General features: G+C 46.0%; 1 protein-coding gene across 1 annotated transcript in view; it reads left to right on the forward strand.

Annotated features, from left to right (window-relative positions):
• The first annotated feature begins 15,287 nt into the window (after nt 1-15,287).
• The window catches only part of LOC138367732 (uncharacterized), a 205,320-nt gene continuing 196,398 nt past the window's right edge, over nt 15,288-24,209 (forward strand). The window contains exon 1 of the mRNA XM_069329679.1: nt 15,288-16,134. Within this exon, the coding sequence (XP_069185780.1) occupies nt 16,117-16,134 (18 nt within the window). The 5' untranslated portion in view covers nt 15,288-16,116. The remainder of the gene's footprint in view (nt 16,135-24,209) is intronic.

Genomic DNA, 24,209 nt, shown 5'->3' on the forward strand with positions numbered 1-24,209 from the left:
TTGCAAGGACCACGCAAGATAGCGAAGACAGTAGCGATCACGACGGTCCTGGAGAGACAGGAAGCCAGTGTCAACATACAAGCTAAGGACGGGAGTCGAACGAAAGGCACCAGAACTGAGGCGCAACCCAGTATGGTGCAAAGCATCAAGACGGCGAAGAGTAGAAGGAGAAGCAGACGAGTAAGCAGGGCAACCATAATCGAGCTTAGACAGGACGAGAGAGGAATGTAAAGCAAGGAGAGTGCGCCTATCTGCCCCCCAAGAAGTATGGGACAAGACCCGAAGAAGGGTAAGGGCCTTAGAGCACTCAACACGGAGGTAAGAGATATGGGGAGACCAAGACAAACGAGTGTCAAGGAATAACCCCAAAAGCCTCGCGGAATCTTTGTATTCAAGGGGATGACCATAAAGTGACAAAGAGGGACGAAGAACAACCCGTTTCCGTGTAAAAGTCATGGCACAAGTCTTAGAAGTAGAGAACTTGAAGCCATGACCTGAGGCCCAAGACGACACAGCATCAATTGCATGTTGAAGCCGGCGTTGAAGGAGAGGCGAATCATCACCCTGACAACAAAGGGTAAGATCATCGACATAGAGAGCGGAGAAGACACCAGAAGGAAGAGAAGAAAGAAGACCATTGAGGGCAACCAGAAAAAAAGTAGTGCTCAGAACACTACCCTGGGGCACACCTTCGTATTGCTGAAAAGAGGGAGAGAGAGCGGTACCAAGGCGCACCCGAAAGGAACGACGAGAGAGGAAGCTGCGGAGAAAGAGAGGGAGATGACCACGAAGGCCAAAAGAATGAAGTTGAGATAGGATATGATAACGCCAAGTGGTGTCGTAAGCCTTTTCTAGGTCAAAAAGGACGGCAACAACGGAGGTCTTCGCAGCAAAAGCAGTACGAATATAGACCTCCAAGTTCACCAGGACATCTGTCGTGCTGCGGCACTTACGGAAACCAAATTGAGAAGGGGAGAGGAGGTGATGGTGTTCCAGGAACCACATCAGACGAACGTTAACCATACGTTTAAAGAGTTTGCAGACACAACTTGTGAGAGCAATAGGGCGAAAGTCCTTAGGGGAAGTACCCAGAGACCCCGGTTTGCGAACAGGGAGGACAACGGCATCGAGCCAGTCCCCAGGGACTGACGACGACTCCCAGATCCGATTATACAGACTCAGTAAATACTGAGACGTGCTCGGAGGGAGATGGCGAAGCATCTCATAATGAATACCATCGGAGCCCGCCGCCGTAGAACCGCAGAGGGCCAGGGCAGAACGAAGTTCAGAGAGAGAGAAGGGATCATTATAGGGAAGCTGAAGATGAGTGCAGAAATCTAAAGGACGAGACTCAAGGACAGGTTTACGAAGAAGGAAAGATTGGGGAAGATGAAGACCAGAGCTAACAGAAGGAAAGTGGGAACCCAGTTCGGAAGCGACCTGCAATGGGTCCGCCACAAGAGTATCATGGAGGTGAAGGACCGGTGAAACATCGGGAACGAACTTACCCGCTATCTTGCGGATACGCTTCCAGATCTGGGCCAGAGGGGTCTCGGACGTAATTGTTGAGACATAAGATGCCCAACATTCACGTTTAGCCGTACGGATGGCCCTACGGGCCACCGCACTCGCTTTCCGAAAGGAAAGAAAAGAATCGGTCGTCTGCCTACGGCGGTGCCTCTTCCAGGCTGCACGCTTACAGCGGACAGCCCGAGCACAGTCCGCATTCCACCAGGGAACACACTTCCGGGGACCCCGAGAAGAAGAGCGAGGAGTAGAGCGGAGGGCAGCGTTGAAGACAGTGTCATGAAAAAGAAGGAGAGCGCGAGAGAGAGGCAGAAGGGAGAGGTCAGAGAGAGCAGCACTGAGGGTAAATAGGGTCCAGTCTGCCTTAGCAAACTGCCACCTAGGGAAAGAGAGGGAAGGGCGAAAAGAGAAAAAGGAAACAAGGATGGGGAAATGATCACTTCCATGGAGGTCATCAAGAACCTGCCATGTGAAATCTAAGTAAAGAGAAGAAGAGCAGAGAGAAAGATCAAGACAAGAAAGGGTGCGAGTCCGAGAGTCCAAATGAGTGGGCTCAGCAGAATTCAGAAGAGACAGGGAAGAAGAGAGGAGAAACGGCTCAAGGAGGCGACCCCGGGTATTCGTCAGAACGTCACCCCAAAGAGAATGACGACAATTAAAGTCACCCAGCAGGAGCACAGGCTCCGGCAAGGAGTCTAGGAGGTGTTTCAAATCAGGAAGAGAGAGCGGGACACTCGGGGGGAGATAAATGGAACAAACTGTGTACCATTTCCCCACAAAGATACGAGCAGCAGAACAATGGAGAGGCGAAGGAAAAAGTAAAGGAACAAAGGGAACATCAGCCCGAATCAAGAGAGCAGAAGAATTAGAAGCCCCAGCAATGGCTGGGGGGTGGGGAAAGAAAGGAATAGCCACGAAAACGACCAGGACGAGCACCAAGCATTGGCTCCTGGAGACAGACACAAAGGGGCGAAAACCGCGAAATCAGAAGTTGGAGTTCGAGGAAATTAGCGTAATAACCTCGAACGTTCCATTGAAGAATGGACAACGACGAGAAGAGAAAGGACAAAAACAGAGAACAAGGAAGAAACAAAGGCGAAAGAGCAACAGAGCACGTTAAAGAATATCAGGGTCAGGATCAGGGTCAGCAAAGTCAGGGTTAGGGGGCATGGGTAAACTGAGCAAAGACGGAGGGAAGGAAACGGGAGAACAGATCAGAGGTGGGCGGGCAGGGTCCGGAGGAGGAGGAGGAAGAGGAGGAGACAACGGAGAGGAGCAGTCAAGGACAGCAGCAGGAAGAGGGGGAGTAGAAAGAGGGGAACGCACCTCAGCAAGAGCAGCAACCGAAAGGGAAGCAGGGGCCAAAGAAACCTCCATAGCAGGAACAGGGGGCGCAAGCACTGAAACGGGAGGGGAAGGAGCAACAGAGCCAGAAGTAGGAGCTGAGGAAGAAAGCGAAGCCTTCTTACCCGCCGGGGAAGAGGAAGGAGAGGAGCCAGGCTTCCGCTTCTGACTTAAAGAGACCGGTGTCCCAGCAACTACGTACCGGGCAACGGATTCCAGTGTCTCAACAGGAGAAGCCGAACGAGAGCACACACGACGGCCGTTAGGAGAGCGATGGACATCCGCCCGCACCGACAGGCGGTGGGGAGAGCCGATAGATGGAGGAAGAGGATGGGAAGGAGGATCGGAGGGGGACGAGGAAGAAGACACAGGAGACACGACAGACCGGGTAGAAGGAAGGGGAACCCCAGACAGAGGACCAGGAGGAGGATCCTTCGGGAGAGAACCCAAAGGAACAAAGGAGGGGGCAGTGGGCGCATCAGGGTCCAAGGCCCGGAAACGGTTGTGAGTCTGAGGAAGGCGGGAAGGACGAGGAGAGGAAGAGCGCAACACGCGAGCATAAGAGATATTAGCAAAAGGCGGGAGCCGGCGAACCTGGCGCCTCGCCTCAGGAAAAGATAAACGCTCCCGGTGCTTCAAGTTGAGGACGGCTGCCTCAAGCTTGTAATGGACACACGCACGGGAGAAGGTAGGATGGGCCTCACCGCAGTTGAGGCAACGAGCCTGGGGAGAAGTGCACTCCGACTTAGAGTGACCTTCACTCCCACACAAAGGACAGAGAGAGACAGTCCCAGAGCAGCGGAGGGCACCATGCCCAAACCTCCAGCACTTGTTACAAAGTCGAGGAGAAGGAATATACTCCTGGACAGAGCACCTAGCACCAGCAAGAATGACAGAGGATGGAAGGGTCCTACCATCAAAGGTGATCTTCACAACGCGAAGGGGTTGACGGCGACGACCACGAGGGGGACGAGTAAACGAGTCAACCTGGAGGACAGAATGGCCTTGGGCATCAAGGATATGCCGAATATCATCGTGGCAATCCTGCAGATTCCGAACACCGGTCGCAACATGGGGTGGGAGGAGAATAGTGCCAACACTGGCATTCATCTGAACGTTCTTGGAGACCCGAACAGGGATCTCGCCAAGGCAAGATAAGGCAGCCAAGCGGGAAGCCGCATCCTGAGAAGGAGCAGCAACGACACGTGTACCGAGACGAGTGGGGTTGAAAGTAACAGACGCATCCACGGAATCTACAAGATGCCGATGGAGGGAGAAATCGTCAGGAGGCGCAGAATCAAGAGGGAGGAGATCAAAGTATTTGGCCCAAGAAGCAGGACCAAACAAGGCCTGATACGCATCAGCACGAGAAGGAATCGAGCGAGTGCGGTTGGGGCGCGAACGGCGTTGAGAACCCCTAGAGAGAGAGGGGTCAAAAGGCGCAGTAGTCACAACGAAAGACTTAGCCACACCAGGGGACGAAGTGGTCACCACCGGGGGCTGGAGGCTCGACCCAACCACAGAGGAGGGAGGGGAGCTGGGGGAAGAAGTCAGGACGGTCAAAGGAGGAGCAAGGTCGGGGCCCAACGCAGCGGGAGCTACAGAGCCTGGTCTTCCAATACAGGCCGTCTCGGGGGCTTGGTCGCCCACCCCACGAGCCTGAGAGGGTACAACGGAAACATTCAACGACATAGAAACGAAAAGTGACAAATTCATCCACGAATGTGCCCCCATACCCACCATGGAGCCACAATTAGAGGCAGGACACCCAACAGGAAGCTATCGCCGATCATGCCGGGGCCCCCTAGGGGTGCGTCGTGAGTATACGCCCCACAAACGCCACCTTAAGAACCGTCAGTCCGTCGAGATCGGGTTCAGCGACGAAAGGGGGATTGACATTAAAAGGTTCCCCTCGCTCGAGACGTTGGGTACTACAGTTCTACGGGTGCAAGAGTATGCCTCCTCAAGCACCCGGGCGTCAAAATAGAAGAAGTCCAAAGAAAGAATCCAAAACAAGCAAAAGGTCGGCAGGAAACGACAAGCAGATAGGAGAAGAGGGGGAGAAAAACGAAACATAAGGAAAAGGAAAAGCGATCCGGCACAATTGGAGAAGACAGCAGCAGGAGTGCAAGGCCAGAAAAGGACAGAGGACTGCCCAATGGAGCATCACACTCCGGCAGCCGTCCACCAAGCCCCCTCACGACGCCAACGGGCCGGATGGGGAGGGGGTGAGAGAAAATAAGTTGTTGCCTTGACTTCGCTTTATTCTAACCAGGTGAATGGTTTGGGAAAGGATGTCGGGTTGACAGGGGCTTTCCCGCTCACTCCAAAGTTAGAATCAGTTGACGAGAGTCAGTCCGTTGTAGAGGCCCCGCCTCACCCTAGACTAGAGGATGGTGAAGGGGAGGAGGCTAAATTACCTGATACTTGCCTGCTCGCTTCAGATTTTGAGTCCTATAATTTGTGTATATTGAGTACAACTGACCCCAAGACATCAAAGAGGTGCAAGGAGACAGTCTGTACTTCAGTGGGAGATCAGTCTGGAGAGTGTGGGAGATCAGCCAGAGCTTCTGACGAGTAGATGGAGACTCATTGAGCCTCCCTCTTCAGTTGTCTGTGAGGATGTGACCCAGCCTGGTAGAGTTATTGAATGTAAACAGACAGTACTCCAAGCATCTTCATATTATGTCACGGGAGGAAAATTTGGTAAATCTTGTGTAATAGTAGAATAATTTCTTCTAGGCCTAAGTTGTAGAGAGTTTTGGCCAGTTATTCTTATTCCATGGGGAGTAAATGTTTATCATTGGGTAAATTGAGTCAGTGTTCTTAGGATGTTCTTGCAATCTATTGTTATTCCGCAGGAGCCATTCTCCCTTGTAGTAATGGACTGTGGGGAATCTTTGTCCAGCCTTGTTGTTGAACAGAGAGAGTTTACTCCAGTAAGTAGTATATCCAGTTGTCCTGAGAAAATTGTGTGTCATTCTAGAGCAGTGTCTCTACTTTTAGATCTAGTTTATTTTGCTGCAAGAATAATGAAAAAAATGTATGTTCCGCTCAAGTGTGGTACTGACTTTCAGAGTCAAAATGGTGTTGGAGGATTTCGTTAGAAGTTGGAGCAGATGTTCCATGTCCCAGGAGTGTGGTACAAGTTGGAGTGGGACAAGGTTATCCCACCTATTTGGTTTGATGAGTGTGAAGGGTTACAGGTTGTCCTTCGGTGGTTCCCAAGTAAGCTGCTTTTCATCTTCAAGATGATAAGACCCTTAAACCTATTGTTTGATTGTTCGATGTCACCAAAGGAAGTCACTTACTGAGTGAAATCCATAGTAGGGGTTGTCAAGGTTTCTGCATGGTTTTGTTATTTTCTTGGGAGACCAGGATGGTTATGAAGGTGTGGTTTGTACTAAAGTTCACCATTAGAGGGTGTGAGCTTGTTTTTGGAGTAGTGATTTGGATATTGTGCATAGGAATAATCCTGTTTTCTTTCACTGATCGTTATGACAGAGTTATGAAACAATTGACTTATGTGTTCACTGATGATCACCTGAGTCAGTTCAATCAGGTAGTCCCTGCACTTGTCCTTGTGGTTTGTGTCTGTTGGGTTGGATGTCAAAGGTCTTCTGAGAACATGTGTTGTGTTTCTGAGGGTTCTATGAGTGAAGATATTTCAGATATATCTGTGTGGTTTAACCATGTTTCTTCTACTTTTAGAACCAATTGGTTGAGGATGTATGTTCCACAGAGGATCCAGTGTGATGGGATACAAATATCCTTGCCAGGGCATGCCCAGATCAACCTCATTACCCAAGAGAAGTCACTGAACCATCTTGCATCCAGTCAGTTTCATCAAAGTGGTTAAACTCCAGAAACAAGGAGTTATGAAAAATGGAACCTGTATTGGAAAATGTCACCATGTAGAAATTGGGTACTGCGGAAGTTTGGGACTGATATAAGTTTAACAGTGAAAACAGATGAAAAGATAACTCGTGGCATAGACCTTGATAGAGTGGGTCCATTAATTAATATTGCTATTCGTGTGCACCATTATAAAATTATTGACAGGAGAGTGAAGTATTACCTCCTGAATATAAGTGAACAGAATGAGATAGTGCCCTGGAGAGATAAATTTGCATACACCAGTGGAACGGGTGCGAAACTCGTGATATATACAGACAGTGATGTAGGACATGATAAAAGGACTGAACTTTCTGATTTTCATGTGAGACCTAATTGGTTGAAATTTGAGTGTTGGAGAAATAAAGTATACCTGTGTTTTCATTTTTGGCAAACAGATATTTCATGTTTATTATTATTTGCATAGGATGTTCAGTGTCGTTGATTCTGTACATTTCAATGAGCATATGATTCATTTTACATATTCTTTTATGTATGCATACTTTGCCATTAATGTACTATGTATTGTACTTACTCTAGTCAAAAATGTAATTAATCTTCAATTAATTCCATTTTTTTTTTATCTGAGGTGAGGGGTATGTTACGATCCAGGTAATGATTATGAATACCTGACTCACTGTAATCATATTGTAAACAATCATCTCAGATGGTAGTATTTGTATGAGAGAAATTGGCATATTTATTTGCAATATGAATGATGTATTGAATGATAAAGCAGAATGTATGATGTGAAGTATTAAGTGATAAAGCAGAATGAATGATGTATTGAATGACAAAACAGAATGCATGATAGTATTGTATGATGTATTATATTGTATGATTTATTATATTGTATGATGTATTACACTGTATGTTGTATGATTGGTGTCGTGGCTGACCTGTTAAGTGACCACGATATGTTCTTGTCTGATACCTGTGAGATTCTGGAAAGAGGGGTGTTACGGCCCTCTCGGGACGCAACGGGGTTCTTACTCTGATGTTGTTAGAGGAAGATATATGTATCCGTTCCCAAGCCAGTAGTGGCTATCAAGGGATGAGATCCGTGATGCAAGTAACTTAAAAGGGAGTAGGGAAAGAAAGTTAAGAACTTAATATTATAATTAACACCATCACCGATTAAATATATAAAATAAGAGTGCACAAGGGGGAGGGGTATTAACACTTTACAAGGGGATTAATCCACAATCGATGTCTTCTGCTGAAGACGCTGGTGCCATAACTCTCGGTGCCGAGTCCTTGGTGCTTACTTCGTGGCCTCACAACGAATTCTCCAAAGAAGTTGAGCCTACCCTGGCCACAGGTCAGCCAAAACACAGGTCCACTGGGGGCACCGCCGTGGAGGCCGTCAACCACACGTCCAGCTGGTCTGCTGGCAGGTTCTGAGCCAACAAGGCTGGTACAGCCACTCCACGAACGATAAAAGGGGAACGCCCTAGACAGGAGCCTCGTGTGACACCACAAATCACTCTCCTGTCTTCAGTACCCCAGTGGATGATCGTCTCCAACAGTCGGTCCCGGGTAAATCCTTTTACTGCCACTCCACTGGCAGGCTTAACACACCACAGTGTTCTTCCGGGGGGACGACGTCACAACAGCTGCAGCAAAGTTCAAGGTATGGAGACTGGCTGCCTCGGGTAGACTGACTCCACTTCCATCACAGTAGTCCCAGGTCGGCTCTGTAAGCAGACACGTCATCAATAACCGGGACACTAAAACACCTCACTTACGGGCTCGGGCACAAACACCTGACGTATCCAGTCCATAGATGGCGCTGTCATCGGAGCACCACCTCACCAGAGGTCAGGAGCGGCTGTGTTATGAGCAGCACAGGACTGGAAACTGGCCCTTGTGGCTGGTACACCTTGTCCTCACCAGGTGTCGTCGTCCGTTTGGCGGGGGTTTCGGGAGCTGACCCACAGATGGCGTGGTTGTTACTGCTCCGTGCTCGGACGCTGGATCCGGGTTCGTAACAGGGGCGAGTATGGATCAGCTGTTGGGTTGCCAGATGTCGCTTTCTTTTAGAAGTAAATCTATTATTTTAAGCCAATTAAGAATATTTATTCTTTTAGTTATAATATTTGCAAGTATTAAACATTATTTTTGTATGATTGTGTATGTTTTGGAATGGTTACTTCCATTTGTATTGTGTATAATTGGAGAGTGTATCTACTTTGTGGTAGCCTTGAGGACTTGCCAGACAGCGCTTGAGTCATGCTAGAGGAGCTCAGTAGCTAGTGAACGGTTGAACTGATAACATATATTCTTTTTAAGTTAAGTCTTGTAATGGTTCTTTGTTCTAGTGTAGGTGATATTTTTTTATCTGATGAGACATTAATTGTCTAAGCCATACTTCACATACTTCAATTAGGAATATAATTGTTTTATTATGTTTACTGAGGAATTTATATATTTTTTCTTTTATTTATATATGTGTTTTTGTTATCCATTAGTGTTTGTATCTACATGGTTTCATTCTGGTATATCAAATACCTGCATGGGACTGTCCCCCTAGATATATTTCCCCTGCTGACCGATATATGAGCTTTGCTGAACCAGATAGGTAACAGGGTGAACATTGCTGGGGTCAGGAAACATGGGAGGCATGGTCTGAAGAGGAACTTTACTATCTGGGGAGATGTAGGTGATTGGTGGTGGATGGTTGAGGGATTGGATGGTGGGAGTCTTTTGTTACAATACTCCCTGGGGGTGCTGGCCTGCTGGTGGGGTGATTACCACTTCCCTCTGAGGTTCCTGGAGACACTAAGCAGAGCCCGGTGGCTCCCATATCCCCAGCCCTTTCTTTGCGTCTCCTTCTTGCTTCTGCAGCCTTCCTTCTCTCTTCCCTCGTCATGTCCCTTTGCAGAAAGACTCTCATATCCCCCTAACCTTACAAGTCTGCTCTTCCTGGAAAGTATATTCTCTTTTGTTTCCTCGTTCGTGAGCACTACCTTTATCAGTCGTTTCCTAGCCTAGCCTGAAAACCTTCTCTATGTTGCCATTAGTGTCTTCCATATCCAGTCCCTCCAAGATCTCTGTCAAAGTTGTTCGGTCCCTTCTTCTCCACTGCTCCCGATTGGATCCCTCTGGTTCCTGTACTCCTACAATTATAACTGCTCTTTTCCTTTCCAGCATTTGTTCAATGTATTTTGTGGCTTCCTGTGAGATAGCTGCTTTCATAACTGCTGCCTCTAAAGCGGCCTTGGCACTTGGGCTGTTCTGCAGTATTTCTGTAAAAGAGAGTCCCCCTGGAAGGAGCCTTCCATCAGCTTCATCCCCTGTTTCCAAAAGGTTGCATACCCCGTACTGGTTCGAATTCTGATTCTCCTTGAATCTCTTTATCTCCTCCCTGGCTTCCTCCAACTCACTTCTTTGGCTCTGAATTAATGCTTGCATTTCCTGCATGTCTCTGCCGGATCCCACTTTCATTTCCTGCATGTCTCTGCTGAATCTCATTTTCATTTCCTGCAGGTCTCTGCTGAATCCCTATTGCATTTCCTGCAGGTCTTTGCCAAATCCCCCTAACGCATGGCTGATCCATTCACAGGTGGTATCCACCATTCTCCCCTGTCCCTGTGTGTGGTGATGTCCCTCAATCATTTTCTCTGGCTAAGGGGAAATGCTCTCTCTTTTCCTCGTGCATGTGTTTATATGTATGTGTGTTTGTTGAATATGTGTGTGTTTGTGCGTGTGCATGCGTGTGCGTGTGTGTGTGCTTGCGTGTGCGTGTGTGTGCATGAGGGTGCACTTGCATGTGCTTGCGTGTGTGCGCGCGCTTGCACATGTGTGTGTGTCTGTTTGTAGGGGGGGGGGGGGGATGCGTGGAAGCTGGGGGTGTCGCATGGGGTGGGGATGGTCACTTTACACCTAGTATCTGAGCCCTAGTCTGTGTGAATGGGGGGGTTCATAGGGGAAGGGATGATTTGGGGGGGTAGTGGTAGGGATAGGAGGGAAATAAACAAATTTGTGGCCACTGTAACAACTTCTTAAAGACGAAGGTAACGGGAATTGAATGTTATATCTGTAAGACTAGATTCCATTCAGCTTGTACAGGAGTGAGTTACACTACGGCACTTAGAGCTGGCCACTTGCTCTGGGTGTGTAAAAATGACCTGCCAGCTTGGAATATCCTAAAAAACCTTCTAGATAACATGACGCATGAACGGAAAACATCATTCATTGGAAGCCTACCAGCTATCCAGAAGGAGTGGGAAAGGAACAACAATTCTAATATACAAGGGGCGGAGGCTATAGTCAGGGATGAAACTGAGGCTGAAACTCAGGAAGTTGTAAACTCTGACTCAGTAGGCCAGGATGTAGATGACAGTAAACTAGAAAGTGTACCAGACAGCACTGACAGCTCGATAGGTACAGACACCACGACGGTTCTCGATAGAGCAATTCAGAACAGAAGGACAGACTTATGCAAATTTTATGCAAAGGGCATATGCAGACATAGATATGCTGGTAATAAGAAAGGATTAGAATGCAGTTACGAACATCCCAAAAAATGTTTAAATATGCTTAGGAAAGGTGAGTGTCGATTTGGATCAATATGTAGGTTTTTCCATCCTGACATGTGCCAAACCTCACTGGAGGACAGAAAATGCTATGACCTTAGCTGCCCACACTTTCACGTGAAAGGCACGGAACGCTACATAAAGAGTGGCAAGCAGGATAATGAATTTGGAGGAAACTCTATAAATTTTGTATACCAGACCGGCAGAGAATTCAAAAGGAGCAGCATGGAGAGTGTATGGAACTGGATGCCAGATCCACTTGCATTCCAGAATTACAGATACAATTACCCACCGAAAGGGAACTACAACTACGACAGACAACTGCCCTACAACAATCAGTACTGGTCAGAACAAACTCATTATGTCCACGAATAATGGACTTGCCGAAAAAGTCTCCCATTCAAACTATCACTAATAGAGTAACCTCATTCATCTTTGCCAACATACAAGGACTGAAAACAAGAACAAACAACAAAGTACAGTTCATAAATGGCCTCCCCACGGAGTCAAATGCAGTATTTGGAGCTTTCACAGAAACCCATGCAGGGGAATTGTTGGACAGTGAGATCTGGATTCCAGGATATAACCTATACAGGTGTGATAGGAAAATTAGGTCACATGGAGGAGTGGGTCTGTATATTAGGGAAGACCTTGTATGCTCGGAGCTCCTAAACGTTACAAATGAGGTGGTAGAGGTACTGGGATTAAAAATAGAGAAAATAAATTTAGTGATTATACTAATATACAAACCGCCAGATGCAACTGCTGAGGAATTCACAAAACAGATAAGCAAAATAGAGAATAGCCTTGATAATTTGGAGAACCCGATACCTGATATTATCTTCCTAGGTGACTTCAACTTGCCTAGTCTCAGGTGGAAAATAGCAAACAATAATATTATACCAGGAAATCTATCAGGACCTAACCAACCACAGATTAGAGAACAACTTAGATTCTGTGACAAATTTTCACTCAATCAGCAGATATCGGAGCCAACGAGAAATGAAAATATTCTAGATCTGGTCTTTACGAACAATGAAGACATTATCAGAGACATTACGATATCAAATACCACATACTCAAATCACAAACTCATTGAAGTGCAAACGACCATCAATACTCAGAATAGACCTAAAACGTTGATAAAGCGAGAGGGGCTATTCAGTAAATTCAATTTTAATAATAAAAGGATAGACTGGGAGATAATAAACAGGGAACTTACAAACATTCCATGGGGAACTGTTCTAAATAATACAAGTCCTACAGAAGGAATAGAAAAACTGACTTCAGAAGCGTATCAAGTCTGTCTGAAACATGTTCCTTTGAGGAAAGCCAGAAAGAGATCCAACGTAGAAAGAGAACGCAGACGACACTATAAACGCAGGAAAAAAAAACGGAACTGCTTATGCAGACACGAATTTCCCGTCAAAGAAGGAATAATTTAAATAGGGAGATTGAAGAAATCGAGCGGAAATTGAAACACTCATATGAAACTGAAGAAAGGCAGTTAGAACAGAAAGCAATTCAGGAAATAAAGAAAAATCCAAAATATTTCTTCTCATATGCGAAATCAAAAGCAAAAACCACTGCCAGTATTGGACCTATTCGTACAAGTGAAGGTTCATACACGGAGGATGACAAAGAAATTAGTGAAATCCTAAAAAAGCAGTATGAGGACATGTTTAGCACTCCAATAAACAACATGAAGGTGGAAGATCCAGACAATTTCTTTATGCGGGATATTCAAACCCCTGTAAATATAACTGATATAAACACGAGCGCACTAAATTTTGAAAAAGAAATTGAAAACATGCCCATGCACTCGGCCCCAGGTCCAGACTCATGGAATTCAATATTTATAAAGAAATGCAGAGTGCCGGTAGCACAGGCACTCAGTATAGTGTGGAGGAAGAGCTTGGACACGGGGGAGATACCAGATGCACTTAAAGTAGCAGACATAGCCCCTCTACACAAGGGAGGGAGCAAAGCATTGGCAAAAAATTATAGACCAGTTGCACTAACATCGCACATCATAAAAATATTTGAGAGAGTGATTAGGAGTCAGGTCACCAATTTCATGGAGACCAATGACCTTCACAACCCAGGCCAACATGGATTTCGAGCGGGAAGATCGGGCCTCTCACAGCTACTTGAGCACTACGACAAAGTCACTGAGGCATTAGAAGAGAAACAGAATGCTGATGTGATATACACGGACTTCGCAAAGGATTTCGATAAATGTGACCATGGCGTGATAGCACACAAAATGAAGTCAATGGGAATAACCGGTAAAGTAGGACGCTGGATACTCAGTTTTCTGTCAAACAGGACTCAGCGAGTAACTGTCAACCATATAAAATCTAGTCCAAGTGCTCTGAAAAGCTCTGTACCTGAGGGTACAGTCCTTGCACCGCTGCTTTTCCTTATTCTCATATCAGATATAGACAAAAATACAAGTCACAGCTTCGTATCATCCTTTGCAGATGACATAAAAATCAGTATGAAAATTACCTCGGCTGAGGACATTGAAAAACTTCAAGCTGATATTAATAAAGTTTTCGACTGGGCATCAGAAAATAACATGATGTTTAACAGTGATAAATTCCAGGTACTCAGGTACGGTAAAAATGAGGACCTTAAACATAATACAGAGTACAAAACACAATCAAATGTACCCATAGTAGGAAAACAGCATGTAAAGGATTTGGGAATAATAATGTCTGACGACCTAACGTTTAAGGAGAATAACCAAGCAAATATTGCGACAGCCAGAAAAATGATAGGATGGATTACGAGAACTTTCAAATCCAGGGATCCCATAACAATGGTTGTACTCTTCAAGTCACTTGTGTTGTCCCGTCTTGAGTACTGCTCAGTACTCACTTCCCCCTTCAGAGCAGGAGAGATTGCTGAAATAGAGGGAATACAGAGAACATATACGGCACGCATAGACGCAATAAAGCACCTAAATTATTGGGATCGTCTCAAAGCCCTCCAAATGTACTCACTAGAAAGAAGACGAGAGAGATATCAAATAATATACACCTGGAAGATACTGGAGGGCCAAGTACCAAATCTACACAGTAAAATAACAACGTACTGGAGTGAACGACATGGAAGAAAATGCAGAATGGAACCAGTGAAGAGCAGAGGTGCCATAGGCACAATCAGAGAACACTGTATAAACATCAGAGGTCCGCGGTTGTTCAACGTCCTCCCAGCAAGCATAAGAAATATTGCCGGAACAACCGTGGACATCTTCAAGAGGAAACTAGATTTATTCCTCCAAGGAGTGCCGGGCCAACCGGGCTGTGGTGGGTATGTGGGCCTGCGGGCCGCTCCAAGCAACAGCCTGGTGGACCAAACTCTCACAAGTCGAGCCTGGCCTCGGGCCGGGCTTGGGGAGTAGAAGAACTCCCAGAACCCCATCAACCAGGTATCAACCAGGTATCAACCAGGAGGGCGGGAAGAGAGTGTATATGTGTGTGTGTGTGTGTGTGTGTGTGTGTACTCACCTAGTTGTACTCACCTAGTTGTGCTTGCGGGGGTTGAGCTCTGGCTCTTTGGTCCCGCCTCTCAACCGTCAATCAACAGGTGTACAGGTTCCTGAGCCTATTGGGCTCTGTCATATCTACACTTGAAACTGTGTATGGAGTCAGCCTCCACCACATTGCTTCCTAATGCATTCCATTTGTCAACCACTCTGACACTAAAAAAGTTCTTTCTAATATCTCTGTGGCTCATTTGGGCACTCAGTTTCCACCTGTGTCCCCTAGTGCGTGTGCCCCTTGTGTTAAATAGCCTATCTTTATCAACCCTGTCGATTCCCTTGAGAATCTTGAATGTGGTGATCATGTCCCCTCATGTGTGTGTGTGTGTGTGTGTGTACTGATCTAATTGTGCTTGCGGGAGTTAAGCTTTGGCTCTTTGGTCCCGCCTCTCAACTGTCAATCAACTGTCAATGTGTGTGTGTACTTACCTAGTTGTACTCACCTAGTTGTGCTTGCGGGGGTTGAGCTCTGGCTTTTTGGTCCCGCCTCTCAACTGTCAATCAACAGGTGTACAGGTTCCTGAGCCTATTGGGCTCTATCATATCTACACTTGAAACTGTGTATGGAGTCAGCCTTCACCACATCACTTCCTTATGCATTCCATTTGTCAACCACTCTGACACTAAAAAAGTTCTTTCTAATATCTCTGTGGTTCATTTGGCCGCTCAGTTTCCACTTGTGTCCCCTAGTGCGTGTGCCCCTTGTGTTAAACAGCCTGTCTTTATCAACCCTGTCAATTCCTTGAGGATCTTGAATGTGGTGATCATGTCCCCCCTAACTCTTCTGTCTTCCAACGAAGTGAGGTTTAATTCCCGTAGTCTCTCCTAGTAGCTCATACCTCTCAGCTCGGGTACTAGTCTGGTGGCAAACCTTTGAACCTTTTCCATTTTAGTCTTATGCTTGACTAGATATGGACTCCATGCTGGTGCCGTATACTCCAGGATTGGTCTGACATATGTGGAATATAATGTGTGTGTGTGTGTGTGTGTGTGTGTGTGTGTGTGTGTGTGTGTGTGTGTGTGTGTGTGTGTGTGTGTGTGTGTGTGTGTGTGTGTGTGTGTGTGTGTGTGTGTGTGTGTGTGTGTGTGTGTGTGTGTGTGACCAAATTTAATCTTGTTCTGTGTCATGCATAATGTTCAGTGTTATGATAGGCACACGCACTAAGATGGACATTTTCAGGCGGTGAGTCGGTGACTGTGGTGAGGTTCCAGACGGAGGAATTAGCCACCACAGAGGCCCTGCTGGACGCTCACCCCGGGGTCATGCCCAACACCTCCCAGGTACACTACACATCCCCCAACACTAGTAATCACCCACAGTAATGACTCTCACACAGTATTGTGTGTCTCACAGTATTGTGTGTCTCACAGTAATGTGTGTCTCACAGTATTGTGTGTCTCACAGTATTGTGTGTCTCACAGTATTGTGTGTCTCACAGTATTGTGTGTCTCACAGTATTGTGTGTCTCACAGTAATGTGTGTCTCACAGTAATGTGTGTCTCACAGTAATGTCTCACAGTAATGTCCCACAGTAATGTGTGTCTCCCAGTAATGTGTGTCTCACAGTAATGTGTCACAGTAATGTGTGTCTCACAGTAATGTCTCACAGTAATGTGTGTCTCACAGTAATGTGTTTCTCACAGTAATATCTCACAATAATGTGAGTCACAGTAATGTGTGTCTCAAAGTAATGTGTGTCTCACAGTAATGTGTGTGTCACAGTAATGTGTGTCTCACCGTAATGTGTGTCTCACAGTAATGTGTGCCTCACAGTAATGTGTTTCTCACAGTAATGTCTCACACTTATGTCTCACAGTAATGTGTCTCACAGTAATGTGTGTCTCACAGTAATGCCTTACACGTATGTCTCGCAGTATTGTGTGTCTCACAGTAATGTGTGTCTCACAGTAATGTGTGTCTCACAGTAATGGTTCACACTTATGTTTCACAGTATTGTGTGTCTCACAGTAATGTGTGTCTCACAGTAATTTGTGTCGCACAGTAATGTGTGACTCACAGTAATGGCTCACACTTATGTTTCACAGTATTGTGTGTCTCACAGTAATGTGTGTCTCACAGTAATTTGTGTCTCACAGTAATGTGTGACTCACAGAAATGTGTGTCTCACAGTAATGTGTGTCTCACAGTAATGTCTCACAATAAATGTGTGTCTCACAGTAATGTGTGTCTCACATTATTGTCTCACAGTAATGTGTGTCTCACATTATTGTCTCACAGTAATGTGTCTCACATTATTGTCTCACAGTAATGTGTGTCTCACATTATTGTCTCACAGTAATGTGTGTCTCACAGTAAAATTTGTCACACAAAAATGTTTCACAGTAAAGTTTGTCACACAGTAATGTCTCACAGAAAAAATATCCCAGTAAGTCTTAGAGTAAAGTATCACAGTAATGAGTCTCAAAACAATGTCTCACAGTAATGTGTATCCCACAGTTAAGTCTCACAGTAATGTGTATCCCAAAGTTAAGTCTCACAGTAATGTGTATCCCACAGTTAAGTCTCACAGTAATGTGTATCCCACAGTTAAGTCTCACAGTAATGTGTATCCCACAGTTAAGTCTCACAGTAATGTGTATCCCACAGTTAAGTCTCACAGTAATGTGTATCCCACAGTATTGTGTGTCTCGCATTAATGTGTCTCACACAGTATTGTGTCTCACAGTATTGCTTGTCTCACAGTAATGTGTGTCACACAGTAATATGTATCTCACAGTAATATGACACTCATTAATGAAAGTCATCCAGTAATGGGTGTAACCTAATGATTATCACCAATTATCACTGTGTGATACTACTGGGTGATAGTAATAGGAGATACTACTGGGAGTTTTTACTGTGGGATACAACTGGGAGATAATACTAGTAGTATCACAGAGATAAATCACACATTAGTATCCTACATTAGTATCACACATTGGTATCACCCATTAGTATCACCCAGTTGTGTCACCCAGTAGTATCACCCAGTAGTATCACCCAGTAGTATCACCCAGTAGTAACACCCAGTAATATCACCCAGTAGTAACACCCAGTAATATCACCCAGTAGTAACACAGTAGTATCACCTAGTAGTATCACCCAGTAGTATCACCCAGTAGTATCACCCAGTAGTATCACCCGGTAGTAACACCCAGTAGTATCACCCAGTAGAATCACCCAGTAGTATCACCCAGTAGTATCACCCGGTAGTAACACCCAGTAGTATCACCCAGTAGTATCACCCGGTAGTAACACCCAGTAGTATCACCCAGTAGTATCACCCGGTAGTAACACCCAGTAGTATCACCCAGTAGTATCACCCGGTAGTATCACCCATTAGTATCACCCAGTTGTGTCACCCAGTAGTATCACCCAGTAGTATCACCCAGTAGTATCACCCAGTAGTAACACCCAGTAGAATCACCCATAAGTATCTCCCAGTAGTATCACCCAGTAGTAACACCCAGTAGAATCACCCATAAGTATCTCCCAGTAGTATCACCCAGTAGTATCACCCAGTAGTATCACCCGGTAGTAACACCCAGTAGTATCACCCAGTAGTATCACCCGGTAGTAACACCCAGTAGTATCACCCAGTAGTATCACCCGGTAGTATCACCCATTAGTATCACCCAGTTGTGTCACCCAGTAATATCACCCAGTAGTATCACCCCAGTAGTATCACCCAGTAGTATCCCCCAGTAGTATCACCCAGTAGTAACACCCAGTAGTAACACCCAGTAGTAACACCCAGTAGTAACACCCAGTAGTAACACCCAGTAGTAACACCCAGTAGTAAAACCCAGTTGTAACACCCAGTGGTATCACCCAGTAGTGTCACCCAGTAGTATCACCCAGTAGTATCACCCCAGTAGTATCACCCAGTAGTAACACCCAGTAGTAACACCCAGTAATATCACCCAGTAGTATCACCCCAGTAGTATCACCCCAGTAGTATCACCCAGTAGTATCACCCAGTAGTAACACCCAGTAGTAACACCCAGTAGTAATACCCAGTAATATCACCCAGTAGTATCACCCAGTAGTATCACCCAGTAGTATCACCCAGTAGTAACACCCAGTAGTAACACCCAGTTGTAACACCCAGTAGTAACACCCAGTTGTAACACCCAGTAGTAACACCCAGTAGTATCACCCAGTAGTATCACCCGGTAGTATCACCCAGTAGTATCACCCAGTAGTATCACCCAGTAGTATCACCCAGTAGTAACACCCAGTAGTAACACCCAGTTGTAACACCCAGTAGTAACACCCAGTAGTATCACCCAGTAGTATCACCCGGTAGTATCACCCAGTAGTATCACCCAGTAGTAACACCCAGTAGTATCACCCAGTAGGATCACCCAGTAGTATCACCCAGTAGTAACACCCAGTAGTAACACCCAGTTGTATACCCAGTTGTAACACCCAGTAGTGTCACCCAGTAGTATCACCTATAAGTATCACCCAGTAGTATCACCCAGTAGTATCACCCAGTAGTATCACCCAGTAGTAACACCCAGTAGTATCACACAGTAGTATCACACAGTAGTATCACCCAGTAGTATCACCCAGTAGTATCACCCAGTAGTATCACCCAGTAGTAACACCCAGTAGTATCACACAGTAGTATCACCCAGTAGTATCACCCAGTAGTGTCACCCAGTAGTATCACCCAGTAGTGTCACCCAGTAGTGTCACCCAGTAGTATCACCCAGTAGTGTCACCCAGTAGTATCACCCAGTAGTATCACCTAGTAGTATCACCCAGTAGTAACACCCAGTAGTGTCACCCAGTTGTAACACCCAGTAGTAACACCCAGTTGTAACACCCAGTAGTGTCACCCAGTAGTATCACCTATAAGTATCACCCAGTAGTATCACCCAGTAGTAACACCCAGTAGTAACACCCAGTTGTAACACCCAGTTGTAACACCCAGTAGTGTCCCCCAGTAGTATCACCTATAAGTATCACCCAGTAGTGTCACCCAGTAGTATCACCCAGTAGTATCACCCAGTAGTGTCACCCAGTAGTATCACCCAGTAGTGTCACCCAGTAGTGTCACCCAGTAGTGTCACCCAGTAGTATCACCCAGTAGTATCACCTATAAGTATCACCCAGTAGTGTCACCCAGTAGTATCACCCAGTAGTATCACCCAGTAGTGTCACCCAGTAGTATCACCCAGTAGTATCACCCAGTAGTGTCACCCAGTAGTATCACCCAGTAGTGTCACTTAGTAGTATTATCCAGTAGTAACACCCAGTAGTATCACCCAGTAGTATCACCTATAAGTATCTCCCAGTAGCGTCACCCTGTAGTATCACCCAGTAGTATCACCCAGTAGTATCACCCAGTAGTATCACCCAGTAGTGTCACCCAGTAGTATCACCCAATAGTGTCACCCAGTAGTATCACCCAGTAGTATCACCCAGTAGTATCACACAGTAGTATCACCCAGTAGTATCACCCAGTAGTATCACCCAGTAGTATCACCCAGTAGTATCACCCAGTAGTGTCACCCAGTAGTATAACCCAGTAGTAACACCCAGTAGTATCACCCAGTAGTATCACCCAGTAGTATCACCCAGTAGTGTCATCCAGTAGTATCACCCAGTAGTATCACCCAGTAGTATCACCCAGAAGTATCACCCAGTAGTATCACCTATAAGTATCACCAAGTAGTGTCACCCAGTAGTATCACCCAGTAGTATCACCCAGTAGTATCACCCAGTAGTGTCACCCAGTAGTATCACCCAGTAGTATCACCCAGTAGTATCACCCAGTATTATCACCCAGTAGTGTCACCCAGTCGTATCACCCAGTAGTGTCACCTATAAATATCAACCAGTAGTATCACTCAGTAGTATCACCCAGTAGTATCACCCAGTAGTATCACCCAGTAGTATCACCCAGTAGTGTCACCCAGTAGTATCACCCAGTAGTATCACCCAGTAGTGTCACCCAGTAGTATCACCCAGTTGTATCACCCAGTAGTGTCACCCAGTAGAATCACCCAGTAGTGTCACCCAGTAATATTACCCAGTAGTAACACCCAGTAGTATCACCCAGTAGTATCACCTATAAGTATCACCCAGTAGCGTCACCCTGTAGTATCACCCAGTAGTATCACCCAGTAGTATCACCCAGTAGTATCACCCAGTAGTGTCACCCAGTAGTATCACCCAGTAGTGTCACCCAGTAGTATCACCCAGTAGTATCACCCAGTAGTATCACACAGTAGTATCACCCAGTAGTATCACCCAGTAGTATCACCCAGTAGTATCACCCAGTAGTATCACCCAGTAGTGTCACCCAGTAGTATCACCCAGTAGTAACACCCAGTAGTATCACCCAGTAGTATCACCCAGTAGTATCACCCAGTAGTGTCATCCAGTAGTATCACCCAGTAGTATCACCCAGTAGTATCACCCAGAAGTATCACCCAGTAGTATCACCTATAAGTATCACCCAGTAGTGTCACCCAGTAGTATCACCCAGTAGTATCACCCAGTAGTATCACCCAGTAGTATCACCCAGTAGTATCACCCAGTAGTATCACCCAGTAGTATCACCCAGTAGTGTCACCCAGTAGTATCACCCAGTAGTGTCACCCAGTAGTATCACCCAGTAGTGTCACCTATAAATATCACCCAGTAGTATCACTCAGTAGTATCACCCAGTAGTATCACCCAGTAGTATCACCCAGTAGTATCACCCAGTAGTGTCACCCAGTAGTATCACCCAGTAGTATCACCCAGTAGTATCACCCAGTAGTGTCACCCAATAATTTCACCCAGTAGTGTCACCCAGTAGTATCACCCAATAGTGTCACCCAATAATTTCACCCAGTAGTATCACCCAGTAGTATCACCCAGTAGTATCAACCAGTAGTGTCACCCAGTAGTATCACCCAGTAGTATCACCCAGTAGTATCACCCAGTAGTATCACCCAGTAGTGTCACCCAATAATTTCACCCAGTAGTATCACCCAGTAGTATCACCCAGTAGTATCACCCAGTAGTAACACCCAGTAGTAACACCCAGTTGTAACACCCAGTAGTAACACCCAGTTGTAACACCCAGTAGTAACACCCAGTAGTATCACCCAGTAGTATCACCCGGTAGTATCACCCAGTAGTATCACCCAGTAGTATCACCCAGTAGTATCACCCAGTAGTAACACCCAGTAGTAACACCCTGTTGTAACACCCAGTAGTAACACCCAGTAGTATCACCCAGTAGTATCACCCGGTAGTATCACCCAGTAGTATCACCCAGTAGTAACACCCAGTAGTATCACCCAGTAGGATCACCCAGTAGTATCACCCAGTAGTAACACCCAGTAGTAACACCCAGTTGTATCCCCAGTTGTAACACCCAGTAGTGTCACCCAGTAGTATCACCTATAAGTATCACCCAGTAGTATCACCCAGTAGTATCACCCAGTAGTATCACCCAGTAGTAACACCCAGTAGTATCACACAGTAGTATCACACAGTAGTATCACCCAGTAGTATCACCCAGTAGTATCACCCAGTAGTAACACCCAGTAGTATCACACAGTAGTATCACCCAGAAGTATCACCCAGTAGTGTCACCCAGTAGTATCACCCAGTAGTGTCACCCAGTAGTGTCACCCAGTAGTATCACCCAGTAGTGTCACCCAGTAGTATCACCCAGTAGTATCACCCAGTAGTGTCACCCAGTAGTAACACCCAGTAGTGTCACCCAGTTGTAACACCCAGTAGTAACACCCAGTTGTAACACCCAGTAGTGTCACCCAGTATTATCACCTATAAGTATCACCCAGTAGTATCACCCAGTAGTAACACCCAGTAGTAACACCCAGTTGTAACACCCAGTTGTAACACCCAGTAGTGTCACCCAGTAGTATCACCTATAAGTATCACCCAGTAGTGTCACCCAGTAGTATCACCCAGTAGTATCACCCAGTAGTGTCACCCAGTAGTATCACCCAGTAGTGTCACCCAGTAGTGTCACCCAGTAGTGTCACCCAGTAGTATCACCCAGTAGTATCACCTATAAGTATCACCCAGTAGTGTCACCCAGTAGTATCACCCAGTAGTATCACCCAGTAGTGTCACCCAGTAGTATCACCCAGTAGTATCACCCAGTAGTGTCACCCAGTAGTATCACCCAGTAGTGTCTCCCAGTAGTATTACCCAGTAGTAACACCCAGTAGTATCACCCAGTAGTATCACCTATAAGTATCTCCCAGTAGCGTCACCCTGTAGTATCACCCAGTAGTATCACCCAGTAGTATCACCCAGTAGTATCACCCAGTAGTGTCACCCAGTAGTATCACCCAGTAGTGTCACCCAGTAGTATCACCCAGTAGTATCACACAGTAGTATCACCCAGTAGTATCACCCAGTAGTATCACCCAGTAGTATCACCCAGTAGTGTCACCCAGTAGTATCACCCAGTAGTAACACCTAGTAGTATCACCCAGTAGTATCACCCAGTAGTGTCATCCAGTAGTATCACCCAGTAGTATCACCCAGTAGTATCACCCAGAAGTATCACCCAGTAGTATCACCTATAAGTATCACCAAGTAGTGTCACCCAGTAGTATCACCCAGTAGTATCACCCAGTAGTATCACCCAGTAGTATCACCCAGTAGTATCACCCAGTAGTGTCACTTAGTAGTATCACCCAGTAGTATCACCCAGTAGTATCACCCAGTAGTATCACCCAGCAGTATCACCCAGTAGTGTCACCCAGTCGTATCACCCAGTAGTGTCACCTATAAATATCAACCAGTAGTATCACTCAGTAGTATCACCCAGTAGTATCACCCAGTAGTATCACCCAGTAGTATCACCCAGTAGTGTCACCCAGTAGTATCACCCAGTAGTATCACCCAGTAGTGTCACCCAGTAGTATCACCCAGTAGTATCACCCAGTAGTGTCACCCAGTAGTATCACCCAGTAGTGTCACCCAGTAATATTACCCAGTAGTAACACCCAGTAGTATCACCCAGTAGTATCACCTATAAGTATCACCCAGTAGCGTCACCCTGTAGTATCACCCAGTAGTATCACCCAGTAGTATCACCCAGTAGTATCACCCAGTAGTGTCACCCAGTAGTATCACCCAGTAGTGTCACCCAGTAGTATCACCCAGTAGTATCACCCAGTAGTATCACACAGTAGTATCACCCAGTAGTATCACCCAGTAGTATCACCCAGTAGTATCACCCAGTAGTATCACCCAGTAGTGTCACCCAGTAGTATCACCCAGTAGTAACACCCAGTAGTATCACCCAGTAGTATCACCCAGTAGTATCACCCAGTAGTGTCATCCAGTAGTATCACCCAGTAGTATC

This window comes from Procambarus clarkii, chromosome 23 (assembly GCF_040958095.1).
Source record: "Procambarus clarkii isolate CNS0578487 chromosome 23, FALCON_Pclarkii_2.0, whole genome shotgun sequence".
NCBI classification, from domain to species: Eukaryota; Metazoa; Arthropoda; class Malacostraca; order Decapoda; family Cambaridae; genus Procambarus; species Procambarus clarkii.